Genomic DNA, 21,246 nt, shown 5'->3' with positions numbered 1-21,246 from the left:
CCCAGTCATTTCTGCTTTGGTTATTTTGAGACAGGGTCTCACTTTATGCCTAGTCTGGCCTGGACCATGATCTCCTATTTGTGCTCTCCCACATTGTTAGAAGTAACAGGTGTATGTCACACAGACCATGTCCAGTCAATGACTGAAACGTGGTCTGTCAAACTTTTTGCCCAGACTGGCCTCAAACCACAATTCTCCCAATCTCTGCCTCCTTTGTGGCTAGGACTACAGGCTTGAACCATTGCGCCTGGCTTTCTTTTTTGAAACAGGATCTTGCTACATAGCCTAGGTTGGCCTCAAACTCACAATCCTTTTGCATTAGCTCCCTACCCTCAAGTGCACAGGTATGCACTATCATGCCCAGCTCATCATAACACTCTTAGGGCAACTCTCCTGTTAGGCTGCAAATGACTAGGAGGCAGCAGAGAGTTTTCAGCAATGGTAGGAGCTCAGTAAGTGTATTCAATTCTAAGTCAGTGAGCCAGCATCAGATCATGTGGAAGCCACATTTTCCAGTTGGAAACTAAGTCCCAACAGTGAAGGAAGCCATCACAGAAATGATAAAATGCCTATGACTATAAAAGTATGAGACGATCTACTTAATTTGTAGTATGGGCTATAAGAAACCTAAACAACTCAAAAAGCAAACTGGGTACAGTGGCATGGATCTGTAGTCCCACATACTTGGAAGGCTGAGGCAGGAGGATCACCTGAGCCCACGAGCGGAAGGCCAGCCTAGGCAACATAGTGAGACCCCATCTCCTTTAAAAAAAAAACAAATCAATAAATAAATGTCTGCAAAGCAGGTATATCTAACCAGCTGCAGCAACAATTGTTTGTTGTATGAGAGCTCATGCTTGCGTTTACACGCTTTTTGAATGTTTATGTCACTGCCCTCATGTATACCAAATTTTGCTCACTGTGAAGAAGGGAATTACTACAGCTACTGTATAAAGTTGTCAAAAACACAGACATAAAAATAACAATTAAATCACCCATGAATCTCTTTAAGTAAAAGGGATTATCAAAAGATTATAACGAATAGAGTTTAAAAAATCCAAAACATTAAGAAATGTGAGCTTTAGTAAAGATTCCAAACAATTCCTTATTAGGCTATGAATAGGTCTACCAACTTCCAAGTGAAAGAATTTTATTTTAAACTGTAATACTGAAATCCAAGGCAAGGGATTCCAAAGTTAAGGAGAAAGAAATGGAGAGGATTTCAACACCAGTTCACTCCTTTTATAACATAATTTAAATTCCAATAGCTACAAATACAAAAATTGAGAATCTCAATGAAAGAAAATGGAACTATCCTTTGTGCTTTATTTTTTTAAAGGTACAAACTCATATTTCTGCTTATCTATGCATCTCTTACTGCTACAAGTTTAATTATACCCATAAAACTTTGGATGAAGATAAAGTAACCAGCCCAGATGATCTGTGATAAATTTTAAAAATGCCTTCAGGAATACAATCATTTTTAAAAATTATATTCAATCTTGGTCTGACGAGATTTTTTTTTCTTTTTGGTGCTGAGGATCAAACTTTTTAATATTATGAAAATGCTAACTAATTTTATCCTTCTGACAATGTGTTCCTTTGTGCTTTAAACATCTTACCTAAAAGAAGAACATTCATGTTTTGTGCTTCGAGACATTCTGTAATCTCTATTGCTTTTTTCAGGCAACGTCTAAGTAGGAAGAGATAAGAAAAAGGACATTAGTTCTTAAGCTTGGTACTATAAACAATAGGAACTTTTCTGGGCACAGGTGGCTCATGCCCATAGTCTCAGCTACTTGAGAGACAGATATCAGGAAGATCAGGGATTTAATCCACCTGGGGCAAATAGTTCAAGAGACACTCTCTCGAAAATACTCAACACAAAAAAGAGCTGGTGGAGTGGCTCCAGCAGCATAGTGCCTGCCTTGCAAGCATGAGGCCCTTAGTTCAAACCCCAGTACCACCCCAAGAAAACAATTTAAACTATAAGGTGGTCTCAACTGTTCTTCAGTTTTCTTTTTGTTATTTCATGCTAAAATCCTCCAGAAAAGAAATTAATTACCATTTGTACCATTCAGATACCAAGAGATACTTATTTGCCTATTAGAAATAGACTGGGTGTATGTATATATATTCCAAGTGGTAAAATCATCATCTCAGGCACACTCCCATGTGCACTGTGGCATTGTTCACAACAGCCAAGATACAGAAACAACCTGAGAGTTCATGGACGAATGTGTGTGTGGGGGGGGGGGAGGGTTATGGTGTAATAAAATATTATTCAGCAATAAAGAGGAAGAAAATTTTACTACTGCATCAATATGGATGAACTTGGAGACTAAAAATGTCAAACTCTCATACCAACAAAGAGTAGAATGGTGATTCCCAAACAATAGTGGGTAAAGAAAGTGCAAAAATATTGATTAAATGGTAAAATATTCAGTTATAAGATGCATAAGTTTGAGGGAACTAAGGTACAGCACAGATGGTGATGGACTGTTGGTTGTGGCAATCAGCATACAATGTGCACGTACATTAGATCATCATCTTGGTACCTTGTGAGGGTATAGCTCCATGGTAGAAGGCTTGTTTAGCATCATGAGGCCTTGGGTTCCATTCCTAGTGCCACATACATTATGTAACTTGAATATATAAAATCTTTATCAATTAAACATTTTAAAAAATTAGGAACTGAGAATTTTCAGAGGGGAACTACAAAATTGATGTAGAAATGCTCCTAGGTGCCTTTAAATCTAGAAATTCTTAGAATAAACCTCACACCTGAGTCTATTGATGAGTCTTAGTAAGACCCACAACTACTCACTCCAGGAAAGTGTGATGCACATCCATATTATTTTATTCAAGGTGGTCAGCCAAATATACTGGTATGGCTAAAAAGATCCAATCTGTTTAGAAATCTTTTTTATCTCTCTCTACACAAGTTACTCCTTTGCGATTATGGCATCATCCTTGGCTGGCAGTGGTACCCTCTCTCTCCCATTCCTGTCCTTCCAAGCCACTCTCACTCCCATACCCTGACACTTCATCTTAAGCAGATAAAGGAATGCTCACTCTTTCCTGGCCACTCTGCAAAAGGAAGTGTACTTTTCTTTTATAACATGTATCACTGTATCACTGTTCACAATTATAAATTCAAATGATGGAACATGGAGTAAGCTCTTGACTAGCTGCTGAGTGTCTGAAAGGCAGAGACCCCTTCCCACTGTGCTCACTCAGAGCTGAGAGAGAGGTTAGGTATGGTAGTGCATGCCTACCATTCCCAGTACTTGGAAGGATGAGGCTGGAAAATCTCAAGTTCCAGGCCAACCTAGCCTACATAGCTAGACCCTTTATCAAAATAAACAAAGTGGAAAAGCATTCCTCTCTTTCCTCATATATGGCCTAGGTCTGAGCTATTTTCTCACCCATGATCATCATTTCAATTTCCTGCCTGTCATATCCTCTATTTAATGGCAACACAGGGAAGCTATCCAATATCTGAGTAAGGAAAGGCAATTTAACTGTTCTCTGGGGTCTTAACCTAACTTCCAAACCAAAAATGACTCGATGACATTACTCAAGATTTTTTTAAAAATTTGAATAGGTAATATACATGTTGACACAAAATTCAAAAAGGTGTTCAGTGAAGTCAGGATCACTCCCACTCTCATTCCTGTTTCCTCTTGGAGGCCAGCAATGCTGCCTCAATTATAGTCTGGGGTTGTCACAACATTTTCTGTACAGAGTACATTTTCTTGTAAGCAGGTAGTATGCTGGCAAATTCCTAACAAATGTACAAAGAAATAGCAAAAAACAAATGTAAATTCAGCTGAGCCTGAATAGAATATAAGATCTAAGAATATTTAATTCTGAAGTAAGTCAGGCTCAAAAAGTCAAAGGTCATGGCCAGGTACCAGTGGCTCACGCCTGTAATCCTAGCTACTCAGGAGGCAGAGATCAGGAGGATCATGGTTTGAACCCAGGTTGGGTAAATAGTTTGTGAGACCCTATCTCAAAAATACCCAACACAAAAAAGGGTTTGCGGAGTGGCTCAAGTGGTAGAGCACCTGCCTAGCAAGTGCGAGGCCCTGAGCTCAAATCCAGTACCACCCGACACCCCCCAAAAAACCCAGAAAGTCAAAGGTCACATGTTTTCACTCCTATGTGGAAGCTAGACCTGTAAGTTAAATGCATATATAAACACATATATGATTATATGTACGTATATGTATATACATATATATAATGAGAGAAAACAAAGCTGTATTAGTGAGAGGACTATGGGAGGTAGGAGAGGGAAAAAATGTTAAGAGAATGTTTCAAAATATTGAAACAACCTATCTATTTTATGAATAAAATATAATGTACTACACTGTAAACTGTTGAATAATAGGGAAGCATGGTGACAGAGAAAGAGTAAGTAATGGGGTAGTGATGGTTAATTTGATATATACAGGCCTGAAGTACCAAGGCAAAACCCTCTTGAATGATCAATAAACACTTTTTAAAAAATGAAGAGCAGGAGGGTAAAATAGGTCTTTTTTTGGGGGGTAGGGGGTGCTAGTAGGAGGGGGTGAGCATAAGGAAAGGGTGAATGAGTATGAATATGGTGGCTGTATTTTATATTCATATATGAAGATAGAAGAATAAAACCTGTAGAAATTGTTATAAGAAAGGGGGAGGAGGATGAAGGAGCATGATGGAGTGGGGGAAATTTAAGATGTATTTTAAGCACAAATGTAAATATCACAATGTATCTCCTGGACAACTAATCTATGCTAATAAAAAAAAGTTCAATGTGTTAATTTGCTGTACTGCTCTGAATCAGACAACTATAAAATTTATAAGCAAAACAATGGTTTAAAATACCTGATTATGTCAAGCCAGCTGCTACTTTCTAAGAGAGAAAACCATTTTATATCTGTATCCCAAAATTCAGTACTGTTATCTGAAAACAGGAAAAAGAGGAAAGACGTCATATCATTGTTCACTGGCACCCCTGCCATACAACACCTATGCAACTCCACTGGGCAGTGCAGATCAGACTCAGACTCAACCTGCAGAATTCAGGCACAAGACTCCATTTTAAGTAAAGGACATTTCAAAACTTTAGCTGAAATGGTTTTTGACATGTAAGCCTCTAAAAGGGTATGGTAGTCAAAAAGAGGTTTTAGCCAAGTGCCGGTGGCTCACGCCTGTAATCTTAGCTACTTGGGAGAATCATGGTATGAGGCCAGCCAGGGCAAATAGTTCAGGAGTCTCCATCTAAAATAATCAGAGTTGGAGATGTGGCTCCACTGCTTTACAAGTGTGAAGCCGTGATTTCAAACTCCAGTCCCACCAAAAATAGAAAAAAGAGAGGTCTTTATTACTGAAATAAGAAGTACCTATAACATATAACACAAAGTCACAGTCTGCTCTGCAATTCAACAAAGATAGTAATGTGCTTTAACAAGAAACAGACAACATCAAGGCTGCTATTAGTAGAAAGAGTAAATGCAGCCAGATATATCCTGCCATATAAGCTTAAGGATGAGATTGAATTTTGTTAATTTTTATATTTATTTATTTATTTACTTACTTAATTTACTTATTTGTTCATTCATTCATTTATTTTTGAGACAGGTCTCTCTATGTAGGCTAGGCTAGCCTCCAACTCACAGTACTCCTACCTTAGCTTCCTGAGAATTACAGGCATGTCACCATACCTGGCTTTGTTAGAATCATAAATATATGAGTTCATGTACCCTGAACACTACTATAGGATTCCTCCTCATACATTTTGTAAAACAGCGAATCTTGAAACGTATAGAAATCTAGTGCATTTAAAGTTGAAATCTAGCCAGGTGCAATGGTACACATTTGTAGTTCCAGTTACTCAGGAGGCTGAGGTGGGAGGAATACTTGAGTTCAGGAGTTTAAGACCAGCCTGGGCAACAGAGTGAAATCTCATCTCAAAATAAAAAAAAAAAAGCAAAAAGCAAACTCAAGCCTAGATCAACAAAAGGAAGACATACCTGGAAATGTTGGGTAATTAAAATAAAACATAATTGTGGAATGACAGTCCTGGATCAAACAGTAAGATTACCTTCCCTCCAGGTCCCTACTTCTTATAAAACTATTTTATAACACACATCATTACATGTTTTAAAGGCATACACTGCAAGAATCTAGCTTTTTGCGTCATATTCATTTTTATCACCAATGCCTGGCATAGTTAGTATATACAATGAAAATTCAATAAATGTCAGTTTACCAAATCTTAAAATAGTTAAGAATTTGCTAGGTTAAAAAGCCTAAGTTAGGAAAAGTTACCTATAAAAAGAACAGACCTCAAAGAGTAAAGACTCATTCAAGAATGGGAAGAACCAACAGGTATTTCAGCATGATTCAATTCAATAAGTTCTAAATTGTTACTAGCAGGCATGAGGGTAGGGAAGGGGGGCTGGAATGGGTATATTTCATTTTCTACTTTGCACATTTCTGATTAATTGAATTATTTTCCATTGTAAGAAACTCTACATGTCTAATCAGTAAGAAAATTAAGGTATTTCCACTTTGGGAAAAAAGTCCATTAAGGAAAACAAGCAAACCATAAAAATTAAGGAAGTCAGTGACTATAGGTATTATTGCATGGTTCAAAAACGTAGAAGCCAAAATGCTTACCACTGGGTGGCGTGGTATATTGGGAAAGAAGAAAAGAAAAAGATGGCTGTGTGACCATAGTCACAAGGAGGAGGCCATGGGGGAAAAGCCTGGAAAGAGACAGAGAGGGGCAGCATAGCAATTGTAGCTGCCCATGCCCACTGGCCCTTCCACTGCATGACAGTGACCCTGGAGGCTATGCGCCATGCATTACCATCACAGGAAACACAGCGAAAGACACCAATTTTCACCTGATCCTTGTGGCACGTCTTTCCCTGTGACAGAGAGACTTTGCTCAGCATTCTTCTTACCTATTAGGAAGAGCTGCTTAAATTTACAGTACGCAGTCTGGATCTCCTGCAGGGATAGGAAGTTGCTTGATAGGTCTTCAGTTTTAACAATTTCATAGGGTGGCCTGTGGATGGTCTTGTAAATTCTAGGTATCAAAATGTAACACAAGATTAGAAGAGCAAACATGAACTTAAAATAGCTCATTTTTCCATAATCTGTGCCAAGAGCCCTGCAGGTATCCTCCCATTTAACTCACCTAGGAACTGCTGCAGGAAATGGAGGTCAGAGGAGAACTGCCCAGCCCAAGCTTAACAAGTTTCTAAACTGACAGAGCCATGATTTGGGCCAAGACAATTTAACTCCAAAGTGTACTACTTTTTGTTCTTTTTAACTTATCCACTTTGGATTTTTAAAATTTTTTGAAAAATTTCTAACATGTAGAAAAGCAGAAAACATGACATATGCCATGACCTGAATTTGAAACAGTCGTTAACTACAACAGATATCACACACTTCCTCCCTAAATACTTCAGCATGCATTAATAAAAATGGCTGACATTCTTAATGATCATGTTATACTGATTCCTTTCAAAGTAGTTACAATGACTACTATAATTTGTACTTCTCTAGCACTAAGCTACCACTAGGCAAACAGAAATGGACATACCTCTAAGAACTATTCTCTGCTTCTTAGAAAGTAAGAACTGAATTAAACAAGAACAAAATGTAGAATGAATACTGACCCATCCAAGAAGCTCTTCTGGATTTGCAAAATGCCATCATCCTGTTCTTTGGGCAGTGCTGACATTTTCAAAAGGGCACTTCCATTGTGGCAGGACCAACACCAGATCTGCAGAGGGGAAAAAATGTTTGTCAGACAGAATATTCATAACCTATCAGGGAGCAGGTAAGCTTAGCATTTATGTTCAGACAGGGAAATTTGTAACTTCAATATAAAATGCGTATTTTTAACTTTATTAAGTCAGAAAGGATTTACTGATTTAGTCTTAAACAAATCCAAACAAAACAGGACTAGACAGTAGATTCAGACTTCCTTATGGTCTAACATTCACCTTTTGACTAGACTTTAGCACTAGTAACCTAGATGATGATAACAACATTATTTTTTTTCATTATTATTAGGACAGTAGCTATCACTGGAGTTCAGCTTATGTGACAGGCATTTTGCATGCATTAATTCATTAAATTCTCAGTCACTCCCTGTGATAGGTATAATTATTATCCCTACTCAGAGCAAGAACCTGAGGCTTGGAGAGACTGAAGGACTTTCCCAAATTGTACAGAATGTAGCTGCATTCTCACTCTGTAGGTCATGCTCTACCTTGATGGCAAACAGGTCACAACTCCCATCATCAGAAAGTGCACACCAGGAGAAATGGAGAGTTGGCTATTCCATACACAGTGACTGGAGACTCACAAATGGAAGGCACTGCACTAGGTTGTGAGAGGGCCTAAAGATGACCAAAATTCACTACTTTCAGAACTTATAATTCCAAAATATACTACAAGATAGAGTGTAGCAGACAACAGGATAAGAGGATTTTAAGAAACAATGGGGAGGTGGTCAGAGGGGAGCAAAGCATGAAAACATCCTTCCTATAAGTGACAAAGACAAAGGTCTTTTAGCTTTTTTCAAGCTACTGTAATAGTTTTTATTTATTCTGCAGGCATAAAAGGAGCATAGAACTGCTGATCTTGGAACAAAGTAATCTGTCAGCAGTAACTAGAATGGAGAGGGGAGAAGAGCTAGCCAGACAGCTCTTCCAAGGCTGCTGTGTCCTGTAAAAAAGGTCTGGCTAAGGACCAGAAAGTGGATAATGTCCAGCCCTTGCTCTACTGACCAAGCCATTGGCTTTGGCTCTAAGATAAACATGGTGGAAAAAAACATCTTTTGTAATTCTTCTGCCCACTTGGAGAATGAGGACACAATAACAGAGAACTGCCTTAGGAACTGCCAGAAAGAGTAACAACTCTTACCTGGAGCCAAGCAATACTTAAAGAGTCATATGAAATAAAAGTATTAGAACATTGAGACAATTTAAGGGTCCTTTGCTATTTTCTTATTCCCTCTTCCAATACCACCTAAAACAATATGCAAAAACCACCATGTAGTTCTAAACCCTCTGCCAAGGGTGGTGATATTTTTGAATGCTCAAGTAGTTGTACCCCTAGTTGGTGCAGCTCACTTAGATATAGAGGGGAATGGTCTTTGCCATGGCTAGATGACAGAATCCAAGAAATTAAGTGTTCATCTCTTCTGGGGCAAAAACAGTAGGCCCTTGATGATATCCAGCCACATCTTGTTTTCCAGTTTGGACATGTGCAATGATAACCTCTAATCAGAACTATCTCATCTCATCTGAGGCACAAAGGGGCAACTAACCCCTTTACTATCCTGTATTTGAAACAGTAAATACAAATTAGTAAACTTGCTGGACAAAGAGAGGCTTCTGACAGGAATTTAGCAATTGCTGAATGAGGGCCAACGAGGTTAAAGTCTCTAGCATGGCAGCAAAGATCTGGCTAACCTGACAAATCATGCAGGACATCACTGAAGAGGATTAAGTGAAGGCAGGAAGGGACGGACAAGGTGAAAAGAGAGCCCATGGTAAAAAGCATGGAGATTCAGAAATGTTCTAAAAGTAGGTCATGGTGATGGTTGTACAACATTGTGAACATACTAAATGTCACGAATGGTAAGTTTTATGTTGTATGTGCCTTCCCACAATTAAAAAGAATGGTACTGATGGCCCTTCACAATCTAGGCCCAAACTATGTTTTCAGTCTTACCACTCCCCTAACTCCTACTACATATTCACTGCTACTACTTCTGACTGAGTGCTTATGTGCCAAATTCTGGGGAAAATGGTATACATATAGAATCTTGTAGATCAGTGGTTTTCATACTTTTTTTGACTTATGTATACCCTTTACCTTCTTAAAAATTACTGAAGCCCCAAGGATCTTGTGTTTATGTAGATTATTGGTACTGATATTTGCCACATTAGAAATTACAACAGAGAAACCCTAAGCATATTAATTCACTTAAAAACAATAGCAAACTACTTACATGTTTTATACATAACATTTTGCACACAAAAAAATTAGTAAAAAAAGTGGCACTTTTACATTTTTCAAACTTAGTATCTGATTTAATAAAAGCTTGATATTCTTACTGCTTAAAGAATGACGACAACAAAAGCATAGAGAATGAAAAATGAGTATGAGTAGGTTCAACAGGAATAAGAAGGAAGGACAAGGCAAGGATGCAGGGGAGTAGCTTATGAATGCTTGTGCTACTTAACTATCATATTTTCTACAGATCTGCTAAGAATCTGATGAGGCAAATGCTAACTAAGAAAAAAACTAATCTAGATCACCTTAAAGGATAAGTTCCCAACCTGTATTTTACTGGCCCCTGAGGACATTTGGCAATATCTGCACATATTTTTGGTAGTCATAACTTGGAAGGTGCTGACAGCAATGGTGTTAAATATTCTGCAGTGACAGCCCCCCAAAGCCAAGAATTATCTGGCCCAAAATGTCAGTAGTACCTAGGTTGAGAAGCTCTGTCTTAAAAAGAATAAAAAAAGAGGTACAAATTTGAAATACTGATAAATTCAAAGGAACATGTGAAAGGTTTAGGTTTTCTAGATTAAGGTACATAATTTCACCAATACCACATATAAAATAGATTGCCTTTTAATTTAGGATTATTTTTGATACCAGGGGTGTGATCCCAGCACTGAGGAGAAGGGGAGAGGGGGAGGGAGAGAAGATGGAGAGAGAGAAGATGGAGAAAGAGAAGGTGGAGAGGGAGGGAGAGAGAGAGAGAGAAAAAGACTGAGATCTCTGAGATTCTGTGTTCATGCTCTCTGGGTAGATGTATAATTTCTATCTTGTGTAGTATCATTCTATTCTCCATTCATGCAAATTCACTACTGCCTTTTAGAACATATAATTAAGGCAGATCTAATGAAGCAAGAACACCTTCTCACAGTTTCTATCAAAATGTTGCTGGCTTTCACTCAGGTCTTACAACAACGCTTTTTACTTCTCACCCCCAAGGCCTGGCTGGAACTCAGCTCATGAAAACTTCACACACTGCAGGGATGGACAAGCAGCCTAGTCCACATTATGTGGATAATTCATCTTTGTTTCCTTCCACAAAGCACAACTTTTCTTGACTGTTGTTCTTTGAAAAGCCAAAGGATGGAGACACTCATTTTCATCCCTCCAAAGCACTGATTTTTAAAGTGTTATATACTGCCCTGGAAGATTCCAGGGCACTTTCATGAGGTCTGAGAGGCCACAACTATTTTCACAATCATACTAACATACAATTTGTCTTTTTCACTGTGTTGACATCTGCACTGATGGTGCAAACGTAGTGGGGGTAGAATTGCTGGTGGCTCCGCATCAATCAAAGCAAAGTCATATGATTCTACTAGTCATCATTGTATTCTTCACTGCCACCACTAGCAGGAAAAAAATCTAATTCACTCAAGAATGTCCTTAGTGAAGGGTTAAGTTATTAATCTTGACCATAATGTGGTTGGTTTTTTTGTTGTTGTTGGTGGTGAGACTAAGCTTTTGAACTCAGGGATTTACGTTTACAAAGCACGCGCTCTACCACTTGAGCCACATCTCTAGTCCATTTTGCTCTGGTTATTTTGGAAATGGAGTCTCAAACTGAAATCTTCCCAATCTCAGCCTCCAAAGTAGCTACAACTATAGGCATGAGCCACCTGTGACCAGCTTACGTGTCTTTTTATTTATTTATTTGTTTTGGCGGTACTGAGGTTTGAACTTGCTAGGCAGGTGCTCTGCTGCTTAAGCCATGCCTCTGGACCATATGTCTTTTTAAAATTCTGTGTCCAAGAATGGAAAGTAAGCCCTGAAGTAATGAGTTTGTCCAAGAAGAAGCATTTATACAAGAGATGAGAACTGAACTAGCATTCCTCAATGGAATCAAATAATGAATGATAGACAAACTATGAGTATTTAGACTTTGGTATCTGGTAGACATTAATCCTAAAAAAAAAAAAAAAGAATAAATAAATTTATCACTTCACAGAGAACAATTTACAAATTGTTGCCCATGATAAAAAACTGAGCCTTTAAGCAAAAACTAGAATTGTAGAAAACAACTGCCACTTTAGCTGCGGAGTTTTTCAATATTTAAAGACTGTTCTGATGAGATGATGGCATTAATGAATGTGATTTTTAAATATTTACATAATGGAATATGTCATTATTTAGAACTGTATAACCTATGAACCAGTATTTCCCAGATGGCCAATGACAACTGTACAAAATTGTTTTATGTTCCATTCAAAGTATAAGACAAACCAACAGGTTTTAATTTAATGGAGAATGAAAAATTATGTTTTTAGAGTCCTTATTGCAACTAACCTCTATAAATCTGTCACATAACAATTTTTTGGTGTACCATCAAACAATATTCTCAATTTGGCTCTTAAACATTCCTTTTCCAAATACACATCAGTGTGAAGCTGTATTTTCTTCATGTACTTCAACCAGACACCATTGTACCACAACAGACTAAATGAAAGAATCAGATATAGGAATCCACTGTCTTCTTTCTCAAAATGTAAAGCAATGCTATTCTATTTTATTGTTTTGGATGGTAATTTTTCATAGAAATATGCTATTTATGCTAACATGTAATGTTATTTAAATTTTAAAAACCCAGTTTGAATTTTTAATATGGCAAATATCAATACAGACAACCTATATAAACAAAACTCTTTCAGAGCCTCAATACTTTTTTTTTTTTTTTTTGCGGTACTGGGGCTTAAACTCAGAGCCTATACCTTGAGCCACTCTACCTGCCCTTTTCTGTGATGGGATTTTTGAGATAGGGTCTCATGAATTATTTGCCATGGCTGGCTCTGAACTTCGATCCTCCTGATCTCTGCCTCCAGAGTAGCGAGGATAACAAGAGTGAGCCACTAGCACCTGGCAGAGCCTCAATAATTTTTAAGAATGTAAGCAATCCTGACACTAGAAAGTTTGGGAACTGTTACTGTAAATCAAGGGTTGTGTATTGGTTGGATATGATTCAACTCTGGCCCAAAGACATTATTTTTTAAAACATCTGAATCAGATGTATATATTTAGAGATCAGGAAAACTCACATAGAAATCTGTATCTCTAGCTTTCCCTGAAAACTCTGGCCATCTGGCAATGCTTAGCCTGTATTTCCATGTGGCTCAAACTGGCTGGTGCTAAAGAGCAGCCCCTGACCAGGCAGAGGATCTCTGGTCTGGTTTACTACAAAGGCCATACTTGTTATCTCCATGGCTTCTGGGCACGTGATCTTGCTTCACCATCTTACTTCCCATAGAGGAAGGACCCTTTTAGCCAACTAGCCATGTGCACAGCACAAAATTTACATATAATTTTCATTCCTTATTAAATTCCCTGCAAGTCTGGCAATTCCCAGTCACCAATTAGAAATAAGTGACTGCCAGACTCTTGCTTTCTTTGATCAGTGTCACATTAAATATGGCTCACATTCCATTCTATTCTGTGAAAACAAAGAAACAATCCATGTTGTCTCTGGAAGAAAGTATAACCACACCCATACCAAAATTAATAGTGCCAGCCAAAAAGAATCTTAAATCCTACTGCTTTTACAGTGGTCATCTCAGATTCAAAATGATTTAGGTAGTAAAATGATTTACGCTTGCTTTCAACAGCAGACAGATCTGTAATTCTCTTAAAGCTTTTCAGTGTGTCTGCTAAAAACTCAAGGGCATTTGTGAAACTTTAGTACTGTCCCAGGGAGCCTCATGTTTAAGAGACTCCTCTAGGGAGTTCCTATGGTATTTTTAGATTACTCTTGGACTGAAGACAAACTCTTGAGTTCCAAAGTCAAGGGCTTTAAGTAGGATCATTTTGCTAGAATGGGCCAATGAGCAACCAAGGCCTCTTAGGGTTTCCAGATGCACTTACTGGTATGCCATGACCCTGAAAGCGTTGCACATCCTCTTCAGGAAGAGGGGTGGGGACAACAAAGTAAGCTGGCAACCTAGAAGAAAGAGATGTTAACAGATTTTAATGTGACATTTAATTCACAAAATATGAAAGCTCAACTTCAGAAGTATAAGGAAGCTAAGCAGAGCATCATGGAAGGATCACATTTCCCTTAAGAAGAACCAGCTCAGATGAGTTGTCACTCTCAGTTTGGTGTAAAGTACTCTGGCTAAATAAGTCAGGAATCTAAGTTCAAATCATAGCCCTGATGCTGATTCTGCACAACTATAGGTAAGTTTCACTACCTTTCTGGGTCTGTTTCCTCTTTCCTAAAATGAGGAAATTGGGTGCTAGGGACATAGTGCTAGGGATGTAGCTCAGTGGTACAGCGTTTGCTGGCCTTGATCCTCAGCACCACAAAAAAGAGAGGTGGAGGAGAGCAGGATGCTTGTGAATTTCAAAATCCTAGCTACTTGGGAACCTGAGATTGGAAAGATTGTGGTTCAAGGTCAGCCTGGGAAAAATAGTTCTTGAGACCCCCATCTCTAAAATAACCAGAACAAAATAGACTTGAGGAATGGCTCAAGCAATATAGTGCCTGCTTTGTAAGCATGAAGCACTGAGTTCAAACCCCAGTCCCACCAAAAAAAAGGGAGCGGGGATTAGAAAATATGGTCTGTGAAAGTATACACATTCCAATATCAGAGTGACCTTTCTTATTATCTAGTAACAGCATAAGGATCTGTGCGTCCTTCAGTTAAACTATTACGAAAACCAGTAATTACAATGATTACTGGTCACACATTTTTATCTAATGCTCTGACAATGACGAATATATGAGTGCTACTATGTGCCAAACATTGCACTAATACTTCACATGAATTATTCATTTAATCCTGCCAATAACCTTATCAAGTATGTACTATGATGTTTTCCATTTTACAATAAAGAGACTGAGACACAACACTAAGGCTTTCCCAGGTTACACAACTACTAAGCATATAGTGGAGCAGGAACCTGAACCCAGGCAGTATGACTTCAATTTTCTGGTAAATTAGTCTCTAAAAAGAATAAGCCTGTTAAATAGGAAGTAAGAGCAGTAAGGCATCCTTTCCTTAAGTGTAGTCACTAAAGTAAAAACATTTTCACAGATCAATGGCTCTCAAACTCAGTCTGCCTATTAAAATCACAGGGGAAGATTTGAAAATTATCAACATCTAGAAGCTAAAAGCTCTCTCAGAATGTGGTCAATATGAAAACTATTGTTCCAGAAGGCCCTACTACATTAAGCAAGCAGCAGCAGCATCTGAAAGCTTACACAGCAAACAAACTCTCAGGTTCCGCCTCACCTCCTTCAGTTTAACAAGATCCTCAGGTGATTCAAATCACATCCAATGGTGGGAAGGGCTGACCAAATGGTAACTTACACACAGGCCACTTTTCTCAACCTTTTCAGGACAGTCACCTGTGGAATTGTTCCAACTAGGTCTTTCCTTCCTCAGTGGCTCATACTATAAAGATGGAGTGGGGCCCCCTTGCTCTATAAAGATGTATGTCTTTCCCAATTACTGAAGTTGAATATTTTACAATTTAATTCACTAGCTAATTTTTCCCTTATAAACAGCCTTTCACACAAAAACAGGTTTAAAGGTCAGAACCAAGTGTATGAGAATTGTAGCCTCTGTCCCTCAGCAGCGATGAAGAGTATCCACCCAGTGAAGGGAGTGGAGGATGTCCTCCTCTGTCCTAATTAACTCAGGTGGACTCCAAGAAGTCTCCGTTGACACTGCCAATGTATACAAGCAATGAATCCTTCCTCCTTGGAAAACAGTCATCTTAGTCATTAGGATGAGTTTAAAATACAAAGTAAAGAACTTCAGTCATGGGAAGTTAGATAATACACTCAGGTACAATTTTGTTAAGGAAAGGGGAACTCAGAGCAGCAATGTGTTCTTGTTCATAGTTTCCCCTGTGCTGTACCACAAAGGGCTACATGCCTTCTCATATCTTTATAGAGGTGGGATGAGAGAAATGCTTTTAGGAGGAGAATTTAAAAAGAAGAAATAGATCTGTGACACTAGAATGGCCATCTCTGATCTTGAGGAGGGTGAAGCAGACACTCAGTTTCTCATTCTTATTTAGAATTCAGCTTCGCCTATTTACTGAGCTCCCCTCAGAAGCTAAGTACTGTGCCTAGCACTGAGGATTTAATGATAAGCAAAAACAGTAAGTGCCTTTGATTTTATAGAGCTGCAGGTTGCAGAAATCAACATTAACCAAATGATGATATAAATAAAAATAAACTCAGGATTGTACTAAGTGCTACAAAGGAGACATACAATACAATGAAAGCTTAGAGGAGATCTGACCTAGTCTTGGGAAGCCTCCCTAAGAAAGTAGCACTAAACTAAGAGCTGATCAATGAAGTGGAGTTAACTATCCACAAAGGGTGCTTTCAGATAGAGGAGATGGCTATGCAGAGCTGTCAATATGGGTTTTTGGATGTGACAAACTCGAATAGTTAGGGAAGAGTCAAACCATGATGGTCCTGAAGTGCTGATTAAGGGATCTGTTCTATACCAAGACCAATGGGAAACAACTGAATGGAGAGGCTCACTTGGACTGTTGGGGGACCAGCATGGATGGCAAAGATCACTGTAAGCAGTTACTGTCCTGGTCTAGACAAGAAACAAAGCAGAGCCTTTCCTATGTTTTGCCTGGCTGTGGTCCAAGTGGTGTGTGTTTGCACTGATGATATTCTGAGTATTAAAGCTCCATTCTCCCCATTTACCACTACTTACAAGCTTCACTCTCTGACCTCTTAAACCAGGTTATGTTTTTTGACATGCTGACATCTATGCACATACCACAAATAAGTATGTGGCTGGATTTTTAAAAACAAATAATTCTTGGTGCAGGGCATGCTGGAGCATGCCTGTAGTCCCAGCTGAGGCAGGATGATTGCCTGAACCCAGGAAGAAGTTCAAAGCTAGTCTGGCAACAGAGCAAGAGACCTTACCCAAAACAAAACATACACACACACACACACACAAACACACACAGTGGGAATGGGGCCACTGTATTAGTATCAATCTTGCATTGCATCTCCTAGGAAAAAGAGTTCCTAAGTTCTTTCTGAGCAAGAGTTAGCTTTTCCCTTTCAAGTTTCCACCTGGGAAAGACCAAGGAACAGGGCAGAACTGATAGTGAAGTTCTGGGTGGGGACAGAACCCTGAAGGCTGCTCCCATTGTCACCACAGCTCATGTCCTGTAGGGAATTTCATCCTGCAAATGTTTCAGATTGATTAAAATCAAAACTGATATGCTGAAAAGGCCTATCAGAACCATGAACGCAAACAAACAAAAAAATTTTACCAGACTACAGCACTTTATGTAACTGTTAGCAAAGAGCTAGGAAATATGTTCCAAAATGATAAGATTCAAGTTTCTAAAAACAAGATTATGTAGAGTCATCCTTTAAAAATACTCTGCCTTGCTCAAACTCCCTCTCATTGTTCTCAGAATCAGAAAGGATGAATTCTTCTGAAAGCATCCAACATTCCCTCCCTCCTCTAGTCCCTCCTGTCCCCATCCCCTTTCCCTCCCCTCCCTCTAGTCACCTCCTACTACTCTTTCCCTTGTTTGCTCCTCCCCCATCCCTGGGACTCTCCCTATTGCTCACCCAGCCTTTGACCTGACTGTTCTTTCTGCCCAGAACACTCTTCTGTCAGCTAATCTGCTAAGTGGCTTTGCTTAAATGCCACTTACTTGTGAGACCTTCCTGACCAACCCTCCCCTCCAGTACTCCCCTCTTCCCTCCCCTTTGCCAAGTTTGATTTTTCTCCATAGCAATTTTTCCTTCCTTCCTTCCTCCCTTTTTTTCTTCCCTCCCTCCCTCCTTCCTTTCTTTTTTCAGTGCTGCAGATCAAATCTAGGGCCTCATGCATGCTAGACAAATGCTCTGCCACTGAGTCACACCTCCAGCTCCCCAACACCTATCTGTTAGTATACTGTATCTTATTTCTTTATTCTACAGAACACTCTAGGACAGAGGTTTTCAGGAGCTCTGTTGACTACTGTATTCCTACTAAGTAGGAAACTCCCTAGCACATAACAGGCACTCCAAAATTTTTGTTGAATGAGTAAATGAAATGCTTAATAAAAGGAAAGAAAACATATAAATTTTGTAATTTCTCTAATTTTATGCTTACGTTACAGATAGAATAATGGCAACAACAGTAACAAAAAGATACAAACTCACTTTTGACTATTTTAAGAGACACTTTAAAAGTTTTTCAGGACTGGTGGAGTGGCTCAAATGGTAGTGCACCTGTCTAGCAAGCAACAGGCCCTAAGTTCAAACCCCAGTACTGCCAAACAAACAGAAAGGAAAAAAAAGTTTCTTTTAAAAACTAGTGTTGAAGATTTGCTATAGCTCAGTTCGGTAATACAGCACTTGCCTAACATGCATGAGGCCTTGGGTTCTATTCCCAGCACCACACACATACACAAAAAACAATTAAAACTAGTGTTGATGTGAAGAAAGGAACCCTAGCACATTCTTGTTCATTGCCAGTGGGAGGGTCAACTGGTGCAATCTCCATGGAAAATAGTCTGGCAGCTCCTCAAAAAGTTAAACACAGATAGGCTCCAGTGGCTCATGCCTATAATCCTAGCTACTCAAGATGCAGAGATCAGGAGGATCATGGTTTGAAGCCAGCCCAGGCAAATAGTTCCATGAGACCCTCTCTCAAAAAACCCTTCACAAAAATAGGGTTGGTGGAATGGCTCAAGGTGAAGGCCCTGAGTTCAAGACCCAGTACCACAAAAACAAACAAAAAGTTAAACACAGAGTTACATGTGTTCTGGCCATTCAACTCCTAGATTTATATATGGAAGAAAAATGAAAACACATACCCACACAAAAACTTGTAGATCAATATTTATCACAGACTTTTTCAGAAGAGCCCCCAAATATACATCAACTAATGAATAGATAAAACATGATATATCTATGCCATGGAATGTTATTTGGCAATAAAAAAGAACGGCTTTTTGATAATATGCTACAATATGGCATACAACCAGCATTGAACTTACCTCTCACAGATTTTGTAGCCTTCATTGACACTCACTGCTTTGTACTTCATGTTGCCTTTGGTCCGCTCCAATTCCCAACACCAGTCCTTAAGTGTGTCAAACATTACTGTATGGTTTCTGGGATTGGTGGCTAATGAAATAAAATTAGCAAAACATTAAATTTCTTCCTAGCACTAGTATCTTATTTATGTAAAAGTATACCTTTTCACCCCAGTTTCCTCCACTAAGTCCTTTTTTAATCCAAGTAGAATGAATTCACTGCGTAACCCTAACTTTGGTTTTTTTTGTTGTTGTTGTTGTTAGTTTTTGTTTTGCAGTGCTGGGGATTAAAGCCAGGGACTCATGCACATCAGACAAGCACTGAGCCACATCCAAACCCCATTTTTTTATATTAATCAAAAATTATGACTGAAGCTGTCTTTCTTTTTATATTATAGGTAAGGAGTTGTTCTTGTTCTATTCCTTGCAAATGTAATTTATAGCTCATTCTCAGTCATCTGACCATAAGATACCTTATATAAAACAAGAAGATCATGTGAAGTACCAAGAGCTTTTGGCACAAAAACTAAAGTAATGAAATATTTTTAGTTCTACCAAAATATGCATAAGACAGCAAACCAATTTGAATAGCACATCAAATCCCTGAATGTAAATCCTTCTTCAGTTTGAAGATTTGCCACCTTTCCAGTATGACACGTGATTATAGGAAGCCATAAACAGATCAGAGAGCCACATGAGGGTTGGGGTTCACTTGCCAGGGATGCATCATGGTGATAGGTACCTTGGCTACTAAACCAGCCCTTGCACTAGGTGCTAGAACAAAATGCCCAGGAATATTGCTCTTGCAGCCCAGATGTTTTTATTGTCTCCTTCCAGGCCATCTCTTCTTGGTGGAGGTGTCATGCACCAAAATAGTCTTTGCACATCTAAAACACTAAGCCTTATGGGAAAAAAGAATTGTTTGCTAAAACTACTCCACCTGCTTTCGATAAAACTGTATCATACCAAAAATAAGAGTGAAGAAGACAATAATCAATGTTTATATCAAAAGAACATTGACCCTAATCCAAAAATCTAAAATATGAAATACTTCAAAATCCAAAACTTCTTGAGGGCCAGTGTGACAATACAAGTGGAAACTGAACACCCAATAGCAGGTGACAGGTCACAATCAAAACACAGGTACAGGCTGGGAATTAGCTCAGTGGTAGAGTACTTACTTGGCATGTACAAGGCCCTGGGATTGATCCCTAACCCAACACACACAAGAAAGGTATATATATATATCTGCATATGATATATCTGTATACATATTTATTGTACATGAAATATAAATGGATTTTGTGTTTATGCTTGGGTCCCATCTTCAAGATTATATCCCAAATTCAAAACACTTCTTATCCTAAGCATTTTGGATAGCACTTACCATATCTGAGGCACTGTTCTGAGCATATCATACTTTATTAACTTAATCCTCACAACACTACAGGATAGGTAATGTAACAGGTAATAATATTTCTTCCATGTTACAGATGTGACACAGAAAGATCAAATAACTTGCTCAGGTCACACAGCTAGGCAATGTGGAACTGGAATTCGAACCCAGGTACTAAAAAGGAAATTTCCATAAAGCACTAATGCAAAAAAAAAAAAATTCCATGGATAGAGAAGTAGTAACAATACTCCCTATTCAACACAATAGGCCTTTTTCTTAGCAATGCAGGCAAGTCCTTACTTAGAATTCTGTGTCACAGGCATCAAGGAACTTTCAGTCAAACCATTTGTAATTATTAAGCCGGAGATTAACTGAAGATATTTAGATTGCAAAGTACCTACCTAAAGAAAACCCCTTCTCAATAAAAAAGTTAATTGGCCAATTAGCATCTATTAGTTATTACCTTTACTAATAGAAAGAAGAGAAGAGAATGATGTAATTCAAATAGGGCTTTGGCACACTGACAACATATGTTGGCAAAAAAAGCCCAAAAATTGTCCTACACTGGACCAGGCCAAGGATCTGGATAAAGGAAGAGGCAGAATTCCTTAATATTATCTTTCAAATGTGAACCCAATAAGTGTTTATATAAATTAGAGTAATTAATAGAGAATTTACATTTATATGTCTCATATTGCCATAAGCTATAAGCTAGCACTCATGCCAGAATCAGGATATAATGAGGTGGC

At 38.6% G+C, this 21,246-nt stretch overlaps 1 protein-coding gene across 7 annotated transcripts in view; it reads right to left on the bottom strand.

Annotated features, from left to right (window-relative positions):
• Mtmr12 (myotubularin related protein 12) overlaps positions 1 to 21,246 on the bottom strand; it is a 76,100-nt gene that overhangs the window by 13,506 nt on the left and 41,348 nt on the right. For all 7 annotated transcript variants that reach the window (XR_012449201.1, XR_012449202.1, XM_020180522.2 and 4 more), the window contains exons 7-12: positions 19,063 to 19,192; positions 13,942 to 14,017; positions 7,683 to 7,789; positions 6,960 to 7,084; positions 4,873 to 4,951; positions 1,623 to 1,693 (exon numbers count right to left, since the gene is read on the bottom strand). Coding sequence is in view for 5 of the 7 variants with exons in the window: in XM_020180522.2 (XP_020036111.2) it covers positions 1,623 to 1,693; positions 4,873 to 4,951; positions 6,960 to 7,084; positions 7,683 to 7,789; positions 13,942 to 14,017; positions 19,063 to 19,192 (588 nt within the window). In the remaining 2 variants the exon portion in view is untranslated. The remainder of the gene's footprint in view (positions 1 to 1,622; positions 1,694 to 4,872; positions 4,952 to 6,959; positions 7,085 to 7,682; positions 7,790 to 13,941; positions 14,018 to 19,062; positions 19,193 to 21,246) is intronic.

Source organism: Castor canadensis, chromosome 6, assembly GCF_047511655.1.
Source record: "Castor canadensis chromosome 6, mCasCan1.hap1v2, whole genome shotgun sequence".
In the NCBI taxonomy this organism is placed as follows: Eukaryota; Metazoa; Chordata; class Mammalia; order Rodentia; family Castoridae; genus Castor; species Castor canadensis.
Note: the sequence above shows the minus strand (reverse complement) of the source record. Positions and strands in the feature narration are given on the sequence as shown.